This window comes from Acanthamoeba castellanii (genome assembly GCF_000313135.1).
Source record: "Acanthamoeba castellanii str. Neff unplaced genomic scaffold scf7180000084605, whole genome shotgun sequence".
NCBI classification, from domain to species: domain Eukaryota; phylum Discosea; order Longamoebia; family Acanthamoebidae; genus Acanthamoeba; species Acanthamoeba castellanii.
In genome coordinates this window covers 31,043-44,911 of record NW_004457722.1, presented here as the reverse complement: position 1 = coordinate 44,911, position 13,869 = coordinate 31,043, and the positions used below count along the sequence as shown (strand labels likewise).

The 13,869-nt window shown below is 56.6% G+C and overlaps 8 protein-coding genes across 8 annotated transcripts in view; 2 read left to right on the top strand and 6 right to left on the bottom strand.

Moving 5' to 3' along the window:
- Nucleotides 1-33, top strand: part of ACA1_074190 (uncharacterized protein) — a gene marked incomplete at both ends in the record, with an annotated part of 600 nt that extends 567 nt beyond the window's left edge. Inside the window, one exon of the mRNA XM_004358008.1 lies at nt 28-33. Within this exon, the coding sequence (XP_004358065.1) occupies nt 28-33 (6 nt within the window). The remainder of the gene's footprint in view (nt 1-27) is intronic.
- A 275-nt stretch (nt 34-308) lies between these two features.
- Nucleotides 309-2,909, bottom strand: ACA1_074180 (HEAT repeat containing protein; the record flags this gene model as incomplete). The annotated part of the gene is made up of 11 exons (XM_004358007.1): nt 309-407; nt 497-643; nt 713-928; nt 1,003-1,125; nt 1,190-1,341; nt 1,413-1,620; nt 1,717-1,953; nt 2,048-2,142; nt 2,227-2,383; nt 2,478-2,629; nt 2,753-2,909. Coding segments are annotated over 11 exons (1,743 nt in total), but the record flags the coding sequence as incomplete, so codon positions are not given.
- Nucleotides 2,910-3,562: 653 nt separating this feature from the next.
- On the top strand, nt 3,563-3,877 carry ACA1_074170 (uncharacterized protein; the record flags this gene model as incomplete). The annotated part of the gene is made up of 2 exons (XM_004358006.1): nt 3,563-3,676; nt 3,788-3,877. The coding sequence occupies 2 exons, from the start codon at nt 3,563-3,565 to the stop codon at nt 3,875-3,877; spliced, it is 204 nt and encodes a 67-aa protein (XP_004358063.1).
- Nucleotides 3,878-4,076: 199 nt separating this feature from the next.
- ACA1_074160 (alpha amylase) lies at nt 4,077-6,602 on the bottom strand (the record flags this gene model as incomplete). Its single annotated transcript, XM_004358005.1, has 13 exons — nt 4,077-4,168; nt 4,240-4,392; nt 4,469-4,590; nt 4,658-4,722; nt 4,786-4,877; nt 4,957-5,080; nt 5,174-5,305; nt 5,380-5,449; nt 5,518-5,556; nt 5,652-5,821; nt 5,903-6,036; nt 6,138-6,260; nt 6,368-6,602. 13 exons carry the CDS (start codon nt 6,600-6,602, stop codon nt 4,077-4,079), a joined length of 1,551 nt encoding a protein of 516 aa, XP_004358062.1.
- An 833-nt stretch (nt 6,603-7,435) lies between these two features.
- Nucleotides 7,436-8,126, bottom strand: ACA1_074150 (universal stress protein; the record flags this gene model as incomplete). Its single annotated transcript, XM_004358004.1, has 3 exons — nt 7,436-7,580; nt 7,679-7,797; nt 7,881-8,126. 3 exons carry the CDS (start codon nt 8,124-8,126, stop codon nt 7,436-7,438), a joined length of 510 nt encoding a protein of 169 aa, XP_004358061.1.
- A 251-nt stretch (nt 8,127-8,377) lies between these two features.
- On the bottom strand, nt 8,378-10,832 carry ACA1_074140 (transporter, major facilitator subfamily protein; the record flags this gene model as incomplete). The annotated part of the gene is made up of 13 exons (XM_004358003.1): nt 8,378-8,472; nt 8,559-8,684; nt 8,758-8,868; nt 8,940-9,013; nt 9,088-9,188; nt 9,281-9,377; nt 9,543-9,677; nt 9,720-9,795; nt 9,900-10,026; nt 10,126-10,229; nt 10,313-10,513; nt 10,576-10,671; nt 10,763-10,832. 13 exons carry the CDS (start codon nt 10,830-10,832, stop codon nt 8,378-8,380), a joined length of 1,413 nt encoding a protein of 470 aa, XP_004358060.1.
- A 612-nt stretch (nt 10,833-11,444) lies between these two features.
- ACA1_074130 (Acyltransferase) lies at nt 11,445-12,532 on the bottom strand (the record flags this gene model as incomplete). The annotated part of the gene is made up of 7 exons (XM_004358002.1): nt 11,445-11,588; nt 11,664-11,727; nt 11,792-11,897; nt 11,947-12,104; nt 12,186-12,309; nt 12,413-12,491; nt 12,512-12,532. The coding sequence occupies 7 exons, from the start codon at nt 12,530-12,532 to the stop codon at nt 11,445-11,447; spliced, it is 696 nt and encodes a 231-aa protein (XP_004358059.1).
- Nucleotides 12,533-13,218: 686 nt separating this feature from the next.
- ACA1_074120 (uncharacterized protein) lies at nt 13,219-13,593 on the bottom strand (the record flags this gene model as incomplete). The annotated part of the gene is made up of 1 exon (XM_004358001.1): nt 13,219-13,593. One exon carries the CDS (start codon nt 13,591-13,593, stop codon nt 13,219-13,221), a length of 375 nt encoding a protein of 124 aa, XP_004358058.1.
- Between the last annotated feature and the right edge of the window lie 276 nt (nt 13,594-13,869).

The window sequence follows — 13,869 nt, the reverse complement described above, 5'->3', positions numbered from 1 at the left end:
GCGCGCAGGCACCAAGGACCCACGCAGAACTGATGTGCGACCGCGGGCGATCGAAGCGCGGCTTGGGCAAACAGATGCAACGCGTCTCATCTTGCACGGTGTTGTTTAGTTACTATTTTTGCTCTCTTTTCTTTCTCATTCTTCGGTCACGTGGGCGGGGGTGATGGAGAAGAGGTGTAAAATAAAAAACATAGTTTTAGTGTGAGGATGCCTCGCCAAGCGTACAAAGACTTCTTGCTCTACCATCAACCTTCGCCACCAACACACACTCTGGAGACAATCGTTTTGGGCCTTCTTCTTCTTCTTTTTTAGATGGCGCGCAGAGCCCGTCCAGCGTAGAACTGCACGTCGCGATCCTTGTCCTTCTCGAGGTTCTGGAGGCAGGGCCTCACTTTGTTCTGCACAACCTGCACGCGTTGAGGGAGACGACGATCGACGTGCGGGTGAGTGGGTGGTTGTTGTACACGGGAGAGAGGCATGGAGAGGAAAGGCTTACGGTGGCATCGAGGTATTTGATGAGGGTGTAGAGAGTCTTGGCAACGTTGAACCTGATGTTGGGGACGGGGTCATCCGCCATCCTGATCACCAGCGGCAGCATGCTGTTCTGGATGACTTCCTTCATGCCCTTCACTTCCGCGAGGACCTAAGGTAGTGAGTGGGGCGGTGAGTCAGTGAACTGAGGCCAAGAACTCTTGGATTGGGGGAAGCGTACCGAGATGGCGAAGAGGGTGGTCATGCGGTACAGGTAGTTGGGGTGGGTGTAGAGTGCCAAAACTTTGGGAATGATGTTGTTCTGCGCCCACTCAACGCCGAACACCTCGGTCAGCTTTTTGAGGTTGTTGGTGGCGGCCTCCCTGATGGAAAACACGCAGTCGCCCAGCCACGTCATGCAGAGGAAGCCCAGCTTTTCGTCGAAGAACGCCACGCCCTGTCCAAAGCCACCCGAAACCGGTGTCAGTTACGGCGCTGGCCCTGACAAAGGACGCGCCTCAAGGAGCGTACCAGCTGATCAGCGAGAAGAGGAATGTATTCGATGATCGCAAGGCGAACTCTCCACTGCCTGTCCTCGGCCAGCTCGACGATGGCGGGGAGCAAGGACTGCGAGAGCATCTCCACGCCGATGACCTGCAACGAACGTGGTGAGGCCGCTGTTTGCGATCTAAAAAGCGGGTGTGATAAGAAAGCGCACCTTGTTGACTTCATCGAGCTTGGAGATGATGTTGAGTCGCACTTCAGGGAAATCATCCCTGAGGAGCTGCAGGAAGAGATCGAGGAGGTGCTCGATGGTGTGTTCTCTGCCAAAAACGGGTGCCAAACCCATGATGACAGAAGCGAGAGCGGCTACATGGGCAAAATAAGAAAGACGTATGAGTGGTGGTCCTTTCAGGTGGCGGTGGGTTTGTGGAGCGTACCTCTGGCGTGTTGCGAGCTGTCGGTGACGAGTTCCTTGACGCAGGGGAGAAGGTGCTTTATCGAAACGTCTGCCGGAAGCTTCTTGGCCACGCCCGTCACCTTGAAGGCAGCGGCAGTGCGGACCTCGGCTTCGGTGTCCCTCAGCAGTCTGACGAAGGCGGGAATCAGCTCCGCTTGGGTGATCTCAGGACCCATCGCGTCGCACAGCTGTGGGTTTAAGGAACAAGCAACCGTGTCAACATTCATCTACGCGAGTGTCGGGGATTGTGGTGTTGAATGGAAGTGCCCTTGGGGTGCACGTACCTCAACAAAATGCTCCGCCATCATGTATCGCACCCTCCAAGACTTATCAACCGAGGTGGCACGGACGACTGGGAGGACGAGGCTGGTCTTCTCCTCCTGGTCGAACATCTTGGCCAGAGCCACGCAGCTCTCGATGACCAAAAGACGGACTGAGTCTTGGTCGTCCTTGGCCAGCTTTTGGAATATGGGTACAATCTCCTTCTTGACCTGATCCTTCACAATGGTGGGGATGAAGTTCTGGTGCGCGTATGCGACACATGATTGTGAGGTTCTGGCCGGGGGGGGATGGGATGGGGGCAGCAGGGAAAGTTCAGCAGGTCGACAAGCGTACCTTCATGGCCGAAGCCGCGGAGCGTCGGACCATAGGAGTCTCATCTTCAGTGAGCTTGGCAAAGAGCTCTCGCAGTTCCGTCTTCACTCGCTCATCTATCCATCACGCAATACCAGCGAAGCAGGAATTGTGGCTGAGTGAGAGCTTCATTCTAGGCTGGCTGGCCATTCTCAGCTTACCTGTTAGCCTGGAGTACGCCTTGGCGAAGAGGCCGCAGCCAGAGGTACGGGCTGTGAACCAGTCCCCGGTGGCCAACCGCTTGATGAGGGGCACGAAGTGGTCCACGAAGTCGGCCTCGGGCAGCACATCGGCCACTTTGCAGAGAGACTCCACCGACTGTTGTTGGTGTACAGGACATAGGTGTGAATGAACCTGAGAACACCAGACTGGCGAGAGCAAGAGAACAAAGGAAGTGTCACAGTAAGCGCACCTTGTCTCGAACGACTGTCTCTTCGACGGTCGCGAGCTTTTCGAGGGGCTCGAGGAGGCACTTAGATTCTTCAGGCCCTCCGATGTGGTCGACAAACTTGCCCAGCTGCTCGGCCAGCGCCAGCAGAACTTCATCTTCGTCATCAACGGCCTCTGTAGTGCAAAAAACGGGGATCGCCATGTGAATGGCCAGAAATTAAATTGCGATGTCGAGCGCCCAGAAGGTAGTTGTACGTCGACGATGGATGGTATAAATAAACAAGCCTGTTGACGTACCGTCAGTGAGATGACGCAGAAGCTCATTCCTCGTCTTCTCAGGGCCAAGTGCTCCAGCAATTGTGTCAAGACGGTGGATGGAGTTCAGCCGCAGCTGGATGTCCTCATTTCTAAGCTCATCAATCAACACCTGGATAGGCACGAGATCTTCCTCCTTATCTGTCGATTGAAAGCAGAGGCCAAAGGAATAGAAGAATGGAGAAGAAGAGTCAGAGTCCGCGAAGTAAATTGTCTGCAAGATGGGCCTAAACAATTGAATAACCCAATCGAATCGCGAGATGGGTAACCAGGGGAGCTCGATGAAAAGGGAAAATGCGAGCGGGCGGGGGTAAAGAAGAAGAGGTAGCTGCGTACTCATAGTGCAGAATCAATCCCTTTTTCTATTTGTGTGTTGGTTTCTGCGTCACGCTCAGTGGGTCCACTGGGGGGCAGAGGAGGAAATGGATCAATGTAATTTGAATGGAAAGCAAGAACACCCGTTACCGCAGCCGTCCTCTTCTCCGGTCGGTGTGGGTGGTTGGGGGGCGTTGGCGGTCAATATCCCGGCACGACAAGCTCGTCGACAGCAAAATCGTGGCGTGCTTGGCATACCCAGCAGGTCTCCGCCCCATTGTTGGTGATTAGAATTGAACCTCACGATCCTCCAAGTACGCCCCGCTTCGCCTCTTTTTCACCGTGCACGTGCCTTCAGCAGTGCCGTGCTAGGGGATTGCCCGCATTTGCTTTCTCAGATTAATTGTCCGTCTGTTTCATCGTCCCACATTTTGTTTGACGATTACGTAATCCATTCGCATCCTCCTCACAAACAGGATGAACGCTCTTAAATCCTCCGGCGCCAGCAACTGGGTCTACCAGAACCTGTTCAAGCGCAACTCGAGCTACTTCGCCCTCATCCTCGTCGGCGCTGTTGTCGTCGAGTCTGGCGTAAGCAGGACTGTCGATTTTTGGTGGAACTCTGTCAACAAAGGAGTACATGCCCCCCCCCAAGCATCTTCCTTTACGCAGCAACTAATTGCTCTCTTGAACACTTTGCAGAGGACGTGGAATGATTTCAAGAGGACGCAGCTCCCGAAGATCCAGGCCAAGAAGGCCGCCGCGGCTGAGGAGGAGGAATCGGACGAGTAAATCCTCCCACCCCACTCTTACTCTGCACAAATGAAATTTACCTTTCACCTCAATCATCTCTGGGCTGCTCGCTTCCAAGCTGGCTATGTGTTGGGTTTTGATATTTCTTTACTCAGTTCTGCGTAGGTGATACTATTTCCTCTCCCTCACTTTGTCTCACTGTCTGTGCCTCGTTGGCCGCGCCGGTGCTGGTGCTGCTTCAGTACGAGAAGATCTGACCATACCACGGGGGCACGATGACAAAGAGGCCATCCTGGCGCATCTCCTTGGCTGGTCGCTCGTACTTCTCGCCTGTGAAATCCACACCACAGAGTCGTTGGTGACACACCAAAAGACGAAGAGCGTGGAGGAGGCGCGCGTACCAGAGAGCAGCTCAACAATGGGAATATCGCCCTCGCCTTCGGCGTCGCTCACAATCACGCGGCCCGTTCCCTCGTAGTCGCTGAAGTTGAGCACACACAGGCGCCTCTCCTTGCCGTAGGACCAGCGCCACGCCATCAACCTCCACGATTGGTCTGCAGTTAGGGAAGGGGGCGTAAGCAGACGAGGCGGGGGAGCGTGCTGGGGTGACCTCGAGACGAGTGGCCGTACCGGTGCCCCAGACGTCCAGATAGACCCACTCTCCCTTCTTGAAGATCTCGTGGCTGATGATGGGCAGCAGCTTATCGTAGAAGGCAACCACCTCGCTGTGGGGCTGCTCCTCCCTCGCCCTCCTGCTCACCATAGGCACCGGTGAGCTCCAACGGTCGCTTTGTCCAGGGGGACGCGCACGACACGTACCTCAAGTGGACGGCGAGCTTGTTCTGGTGACCCTCCCACTGGCCTTGCCAGAAGAAACGCACGCCCTAGTGGTTGCGCGGGGAGTAAGTAGAGTGTTCAATGAAAGGTGCAAAGGGGCTACGACGTACGGGGAGCGTGAAGCTGAGGAGTGCGGCCGCAGCGGCGCGCCACCAACTGCCGAAGTGGATCGCCTCTCTGGGTTCGTCGTGGTTTGACACAACTGTTGGATAGGGGCGAAGAAAGAAGTAAGGTCGAGAGCGGATGACGACACTGAAGAGAAGAGCTCGGCGGCGACGTACAGTGGGCCGAGCGCTTGGTGAACGAGGGCGAGTTGTGGATGAACCAGTCCTTGGTGTAGTCGAGGTGACCCCACGACAGACGGTCGTAGAGCTGCTTGTCGTAGGTGTAGTCGAAGCCAAGCTCCTGCAGTCTCGGCTACAGAGAATGAAGGTCCGCCAGACCGCACTAGGGGGTAAGCACTTCCACACAGCAGGCTGCGCGTAGTGTGGTGCGAACCTGCCACGGCGAGTAGACTTCGGCGAGGAGGACGACGTTGGGGAACCTCTGCTTGACGGCCTTAATGGCGCCCTCCCACCACTCGGTGGCGGGCTTCTTCCAACCCCACGTGTAGAGCTGGTGGCCCCAGTTCTGTAATGGAACGCACCAAGGTGAGCGGGGCCGCGCGAGTGCCATGGCGAAAGAACGCGCGGGAGGGAGCGCACCTGTTCAATGAGGTCGTTCAGGGCAAGGTAGGCCATGTCGCAGCGGATGCCATCGCACATGGACGCCACACTGAAGAGAAAGTGGTCAGTCGCGACCCAAAGGGAAAAGAGAAAAGAGTATGACGAACGAGGACGTACTGGCAGAGCTCCTGGGTCCTAAGTCTAGCGAGCTCGGGACTGAAGGGACATTGCAGAGAGAAGAAGGCACGGCACGTTAGTGTACGTTCAGCAAACAGCCAAGAGGTGCGCCGAGCCAGCAACACATCACGTACTTCCAGTGGTTCAGCTGGAGGGTATCCTGCCAAGCGCCCCAACCGCAGCTGCCGTACGCGATGCCGGACTCCGGGTGGTAGGCGTCGGAGTAGGGCTTTTGCGAGTCCTTGGGGGAACGCACGTAGAAGTTGGGGTCGGTCTTGGCCCACTCGCAGTCAACGGCGGTGTGCTGCGCGCAGTAGATTGGGATGTGAGTGTGACCACCGACGCAATTGGCACGCCGAAGCGGAGCGTCAGGAAAGAGTGGTACGTTGGGCACAAAGTCGAGCATGAGGTAGAGGCCCAGCGAGTTGAGACGCTTGTGGAAGTTGCGCAGGTCTTCGTCGGTGCCGAGCTGCGAGTTGCAGTGGTAGTCGACAATGGCGTAGGGGCTGCCGATGACGTCTTTTGAGGGGGGGGGCAGGATGTGAGGCAGTGTGGGCACACTGGCCTGATGCACGCTTCGCTTTAAATTGCCTGCTGCTGACATGGTTGCGGCGGCGTACCCTGCTCGGTGTAGTCGGGGAGAAGCTGGCGATAGCCGTTGACCTGGTTGACGTTGGTACGGTCGTACTTGAGGCCGTACGCGCCCAGCTGGAACACGCCCATCATCCACACCATGTCCACTCCTGTGCGCATACAGCGAACGCGGTTCAACGTCACAAACGGGGTGAAACGAAAGTAAGAAGTGCGCACTCACGACATGGTGCGTGTAGAAAGAGGGGGGGGGGCGTACCCCTGTCCTTGAGGGCGAGGAACTCCTCGTCGGGGATATCGTTGAGCTTGGTGATGGGGCGCTTGTACTTCTTGGTGAGGGTGTAGAGCCACGGGCGGGTGGAGATCTCGTAGAGGATCCAGCCGCCGGGCCAGATGCTTAGCGGGGAGGCCTCCTCGACTGGCTGCAGCGTGCGCGACTGCAGGGAGCTGAGCGCATAGTCGCTGCTGGACTTGGTGAGCTTGCTGCTACGCATCGAACGTCCAGCAGGCACGGCAGTGTTTCCTGATCCTGTGTGCGTAGATGTAGAGGCGCGGTGACGGCCGTTGCGTCAGAGTGACAATCGCGGACCCAAAAAAGATTAAATTAAATCCGTGGCCAAAATTCGTCCGTATCAGCAAAAGATCTGTTGGCGTGGAGCAGCTGCTAGCGCTCAAGAGGCTGCAAAGAGCAGGAGCGGCTTTCCTTGCCATGAGGATGCAGCTTCTTTCAGCTGGACTGCGTCCCATAAACGGGCCAGACAAAAAGCGAAGCAACCAACGTGGGGGCGGAACACGAAGAAAGGTCGGGGGCGAAGAGAGAGAGAGAGAGGAGACTGAAGGCGTACCAGCTCTCATGGTTGGTGTGTTCGTGTGCGTTGGTTGGGTGTTCACTCTTGAGAGGCCGCTGCAAACAGTGTTTGGTCAAGCTTGAGAACAGCTTGTCTTGTGGTGTCGTGGCCTTGACGGTGAGCGTGACTGTGTTGTGTCTGTCTCTTCAATGGCGGTGCTCCTTCTCCCCTGTTTATGCTCGTCGCCACGGCACGCGAGGAGGACGCCACACGGTTGAGAGGGCGGGGTCAACATGCCCTGGCTTTTCAAGGGAATCCGAAGGGCACGAACTGCCCATCACGCGTAAGCCTCCGCCAGCGCTCCTTCCTGCTTCGGTGGCTCTTCGGCCTTTGGGCGCGGGGCTCTCCGCGACCCCTCTCTGCAACAAGACGATGATCGTGATGACAAGACGCACAAGAGTGTGATGTTGAGAATGTTGTTCATTTTGTTTATTTGCAGTGGTTTCAGTGGAGAAGAAGGTGGACAAGAAGAGCATTTACTACAAGACTTCGGCGGCGGATGGAGCAGCCTGAGGGCCACGGCCCAGTGCGGCTTCCACCTCAGCGACGTGTGGGCTCTTGATGACCCACACCGCACACTTGGCGTTCTCGGTGCAGTACTGGCTAACCGAGCCCATGAACAGCCTGCACAAACGACAGTGCGACAAGGTCAGTTTCTGCCTTCTTGCTTTCACACGCGCACAAACGCCACGCCGCCGCTTGCTTTGGGGCAAGGGGCGCACCTCTTGAACTTGCCCAGACCGCGCCTGCCAATGACGATGATGTCCACCTCGCGCTCCTCAGCCTCACGACACACCACGTCCTTGGGGTCGCCCTTGCCCAGCAGCAGCGTGTGTGCCACCTTCACCATGCACCCGCCTCTGGTAAGCCATCGCAAGGCGCGAGAAGCAAGATTGCTTGTGCAAAAGGGGGGGGGGCAAGTACCTTTCGCTCCGTCAGGCGGCGTCCGTAGGACTTGAGGAGGGCTTTGCCTTCCTCTTCAATCTTCTGATTGGCTCGAACGATGTAGGAGTAGTCGATGTATGCCGAGGCCCCCGCGACGGTGGAGATGTAGACCTCCTCCGCCACCATGAGCAGGAAGACGTGGTCCTCCTGCGTGGCCTTGCTCAGCACCACATCGAACGCCATCTCTGCGTCCTTCGAACCGTCAAGCGCCACCAAGTACTTCATTTCTCCTCTATGTTGTGGTGCGTACGTGAGCGTGTTTAGACTGAGCTTGGCGGTGGAGGCCGACCTTGCCCAACGAAAGGTGCCTATCTGATTGGTCAGCAATGGGCGTAGCGGAGAACTCGTGGAAAGAGAGGCGACAACACGCCAAGTTCTAAGCTCTTTTTCCATGTGCTTGAAGAAAATATAAAGGAAACTGTTTTTTTGTTTTTGCTGAGTTGGTAAACAAAACGAAACATATTTCAAGGAGATGCTCAGACATCCCTGAGGAGCGGTTGCGTGGGAGCATCGTCTGCGTCCTCCTGCTTCTTGTCCGGCACGCTCGGCACGATCCAGACCAGCACCGACGCTGCATTGGGAAGGAGACCATCAGCTGTCGCGACACAAGACGTAGAACGGGCAGCAGCGCAGACACATGAGCGAAGGAGGGCCTACCAATGCCGGCGAGGATGCCGCCGAAGGCGATCGCCCAGGCCACGTTTTGGTCCTTCCACGAGAGGATGGGGCTGGCCAAGCTGTTGGTCACAGTCTGGGCAACGACTCCGGCAGAGTTCAGCACGCCTGTGTGCGCCCGTTGCCATGCGTGTGAGAATCAAGGCGAGAACAAATAGTCGAAGGGGGACGACAGTTGTACCCATATACATGCCCGCATCGGCGGTGGCCACCATGTTGGTGACGAGAGCGAACGGCACCGAGTTGAAGGTCGTGAAGTTGAGGCCCACAACGCACGTCAGCAGAACGGCGACTGTACATTCCCGTTGAATTGAAGTGTTACTCTCCTTTACGTCACGCAAGCCAGGCAGAAGAAAAACGAACCCCACAGCTGGTCGAACCACAGGAAGAGGATGAAGCAAGCGGTCTGCATCGCCTGCGTCACGAACCAGGTCGGCCTGAGCACATTCACGTGCGTAAGGACATGCGCGGGAATAAAGACAGCACACGACACCGAATGATGTGCCCGTACCTGACGCCCAAGAACTTAACGAGGTAGGGCAGGACGAAGGAGTAGACGAGAGACACGGCGGCCAAGCCGGCCTGGGCGTACATGCCATACTTGACGCCGTCCTGTGGGCGGAGGTGAACGAGGTGAGCACCGCACTGATTTGGCCTGACCTGGCAAGGTGTGCAGTGCACGGTGTGTGTGTGTGTGTGGATACCTGGTAGACGGTGGGCGGATCGGCGTCGGGGTTGCCACCGTTGACGTTCTTGCCGAAGAAGGTAGTGATGTAGATCATGAAGGGCGAGTAACCGCACCTGTTTCACGCCAACGTGCACTGGGTCAGCTCACACGCATCATCGTGCGAAAGAAGAAGGAGTGTAATTGGGTGGTGATGAATGTACCAGGAGAAGAAGAAGACGAGGCAGACGCGCATCATGTTGAACGGCATGTGCCTGAATCCCTGGTAGATCTTGACGAACACCGAGAAGATGTTGACCTTCATGCCCTCGGGCCTCACGAACGGCGTCTCGCCAGCGACGATGAGCGTAGGAATGGTGCTCGCCAGCACCAGGCCGATGCCCATGCTACCGGGTGGTGTAACGGAAAGAGATGAGCTGGACGAGCCAAAATGCAGTGAGCCCCGGGGTGGTGCGCACCTGAAGAGGTAGACGTAGGGCTCGGAGGTGCCCAGGAACTGAGCGCCCACGACGTTACCGATGACGGCGGCCAGACCTGTGCAGCGCCAGCATCGCCACCGACGTTCATTATCACCGGGTCAGCGGGGGAATGTCGAGTGCTATCATCGGGCGAACAAAAGGGGTGATGGCGCTGCGTACCCATGGTGCACGAGACCATGGCATTACCGAGCTGCTGGTACTCGGCGTCGACCACATCGGCCACGAGGGCACGGGCGGGTCCCTGCATGATGTTGACAGCCACGTTCATGATCCACAGGCCGGCGATCTGGAAGAGTGGCAACGAGGGTTCGTTACAGGTGTGTCTTGCTGGGCGGGCATTTTACGCCAATTGTAATCATTGGCTAAACGAAAGTTGAGGTCGTACGGCAAAGATGAGGGCGCGCCAGTGGTGGCCCACATCGTCGCCGGTCGAATCGCCGATGGCGTCACCAATGAAAGCCGAAAAGCCGATGATCGCCATACCCGCCGCTGCACATCCGGCCGCGTAAGTTAGTCAGCGAGATCAGTGAGAGAGATGGCCCGGGGCCATGGGAGAGAGTGAGAGGCGGTACCGCAGAGAAGAGCGCCGCCGAGGATGAATGGCCGACGCCGGCCAAACCTGAACTGACAGGCATCGGAGAGCACGCCGATGACCGGCTGCACGAGGAAGCCGGAGATGGGTCCGGCGGTGGACAGGATGATGGCGATGTTGGCATCGCTCACCTTCAGCTTCTGCCGGAACAGCGGCGTACCGATGGCAAACTGGATCGAGTCTGTTTTGTTTGAGGGGTTAGGCAAAGACTTGCCCTGTCTCTCTGGCGGTCTACGAACGTACATACGAACTGGACGCCGGCGAGCGAGAAGCAGAGAAAGAAGAGCCAGGTGGTGTACTTGATGGTGCCCCACGCGCCAAGCGAGGGCTTCTGCCCGACTGCACCACGAAACAACGCGCCGCGGCATCAATACGTAACAACTAAAAATAAATAAATAATAAAAAACAATAAAGCTGGAGGATGGCGCACCGCGGACGAGGTCGGCATCGTCGACAACGTTGATGCTGCCCTCATTTGAGCGCCAATCGCTAGAGCTCATTGTGCAGTAATTTGATTATTTAATCAAATCAATTCTGGTCAATCTTCGCGTTAGAGATGAAGCAGGCAGCCTTCCAAAATCAATTGCACAATAACTTAATGTACGTGGAAGAGAGACGACTCGAGGTCGAATATGGAATAAATCTCTACCAATCTTTCTCATACGAGCTCGGGTTCATACCTATGTCGGCCTATGGTGCCCGCTCTCTCGTCGAGATGGAGGCCGGCCTGTCGCTGCTGGCCGGGGTACTGTTGTGTCTGCGAAGGAGAACGAGGAAAGAGGAAGGGAGGAACCTTTCCCTCACGCGCCCAGCGTGCTTTCTGTCTCAGTTGCGGTACCGGTCGAACCCGTGCGACCACCACCGCGCCACACGGCCCAGAAAACCGGTGGGCACCACGAGTGGTCCGGCGCTGGGGACCCTTTTCGATTCCCGCCCGCAACATGTTCACTATCACGAAATGAACATGTGTTGTTGCATCACTATGACTATCAACACAGCTTTAATGCTGTTGCTACTATTAAATCCCTCCACCACGCAGTAGATGATCGAGGAAGGGAGGAGGACAGCGCTTGGTGGCAGGCATCAGGCCAGGAACTGGTCGTGGGGTGGAATCAGAAGAAGAGGCCGTAGAGGAAGCGGAGCTCGAACACGGCCACCGCGATGAGGGCCAGGCAGGCGAAGAACGAAGGCAAGCCTGACGTGGTGTGTGGCAGCGGCTTGCGCTCCTTCTGCGCCTTCTCCAGGGCGTCGCGCACCTGCGAGCAAGCACGAGCAATCAGTAAGTCAGTCCGCCCTTTTGGCTTTACTTCTTTGATAAGCAGGAGAGGCACCTTCTTCTCCAACGTGTCAACAGTGTCGCTCTCCGTGCACTCGATAGCGGGCAGCATGCGGAGCCTGCGCACAGAGGGTGCAAGTGGGTCACACTGAATTCGTGGCTGCGAGGGCGGGCGGTCCGTACCTCACAGTTCCAGCATCGGGGTGGAAAGAGTAGGATGCGGGGCTGTACAGCTCATGCGCCCCCTCAATGGATACTGGGCCAATAGGAACGCCTGGTCCAAATGCCTCTGGATGAGAAGAGAAAAACACAAAGCTCGAGTCAACAGAGGGCCGTACGGGTTTCACGCGCCAGGTGGAAGCCGCCGCGCTTGAAGGGCAGCAACTGGCCGTCCTTGGAGCGCGTTCCTTCGGGAAAGATGCCGATGGCTCGGTTGTACTTCTGGATCCGCTTGGCGGCGCCGTGCAGGCTCTTGATGGCCGATTCCCGGTTCGACCTGCAACCGTTGTCAAGTGTCAGAAACCTCAGCACATCAGAGGAGGGGCAGAATGGTGATGGCTTGAGCAAGGACAATAACCTGTTGATCGGGATGTGACCGTATGCCCAGGCCAAGAGGAAGATTGGCGGAAACTGGAGGATGAGCGATCGCTTGAAAATGTACTTGGGCGCAATCAGACCGTGGCCATTCAGAATGAACGGGTCTGTAGTGATGGAGAGCGGTGAACAGGAGAAAGGTGGCGTTCAAGCTGAAGCTTCGCATTACGCCGCAGACCAAATGGCATGCCGAAGGAAGGTGTCACGCACCAAGGGCAGAAGAGTGGTTGGGCATAACGATGCATGATCGGCGCTGGAGGGCAACGAGATTCTCATAGCCTTCCACCACCTGATTCCATGAGCGTACACCATGAGCATCTCATCAGGCATGCTGGGGTGAGGGCGAGAGCAGTATATAATCGTAGCAACACACGCACGCTACCGCAACAAAGCGATTGTCGGGCGAAATGCGCGGAATGATTAAGAGTGAATAAGGAATTGAGCATGCTTCATCGCTGAGATCAATTTGGAGGAGAAGAGTACCCAAAGGCCAGGATGGGATAATACACGATGATCCATGACCAAACCCCCGCGAAGCGGATCAATTTGATCAATAATGTGAGGAGAGATCCTCTTGATGAAGGCGCCGCGGCTGGCTTCAAAGTGGTGGCTGCAGCCGGTGGCTGTTGTTCTCCTTTCGCACCGCCCTTTCTGCGCGTAGCCATGTGTCCCCTTCAATCGTCCGTTCTCTTCTCTTGCGTTCCTGTTGTTCCTCTTGCTCGACCAATCTGCTGGTGGGTCTCTCGCACTTCCCCGTCAGAAAGCTCTCTTCCCCTTCCTCCGTCTGTCCCGAAAAGAAAAGAAAAAAGCCAAACAAATACTTTCCGTGCCTCCCTCAACGGAAACACAACGCGTGTGGCGGCCAACGTTTGGATTGATGAAATTAGCTCTTAATTGTCAATCGATTGTGTTTGCAAGGGGTAGATAGGAGGCTCGTGGTAGCGCGGACAGCTCTCTGTCCGCACAGGCGATGTAGGGACAGAGATCTCACATCGAGAAGGTTCGCTTTCGTCCGCTCACGTCCACGTTCGGCGGTAGAGGCCCCACAGGAGGTTGAACTCTTCGAACTCTCGTCGCGCGGTGGTGAGGAGGGGGAAGATATCGTTGTAGCGATGTTCGGCCGCGAGCCTGAGCATCTCGTTGCCCACTAGTCGCACGCCCTCAGCTCCCATCACGCAGCCCGAGTCCGAGACCTTGGCCACGAGCAGCATGATGCTGGGGTGGTCATTGCCCTCCTTCAATCGTTCCTCGAGTACTCGCAGATCTTCGCTCACCTCGGTGGTCCACACCTCCTTCAGCTCCTCCTCGAATACGTGGTCGCCCTCTGACACCGTTCGGATGTTCTCTATCGTGAACTTGGGGTTGGAGGACAGCTCCAGCCACGTCGTCATGTTGTTTTCTCTTTGTTTGTTGGGTTCGTGGAGGCACTTGCCGATCGAGCGCCTATGCTGGTGCCCGTGTTGTGCTGGCGTCGTTATCTTCTTGCTGGAGGAAAAGAAGGTTGTGGTTGTTGGTTATGTTGCCATGGTCAGCAGTTGCGAGGACATAATTACCATGGCAACGAAGAAAGGAATTCGATTCTGGGGCGGCCAAGGGGCGGTAAAGAGTGTCGAATTCTTGGGCAGGTGCGAGAAGAGCGAAATTTGCACCACTCTTCCAGGAGCTGT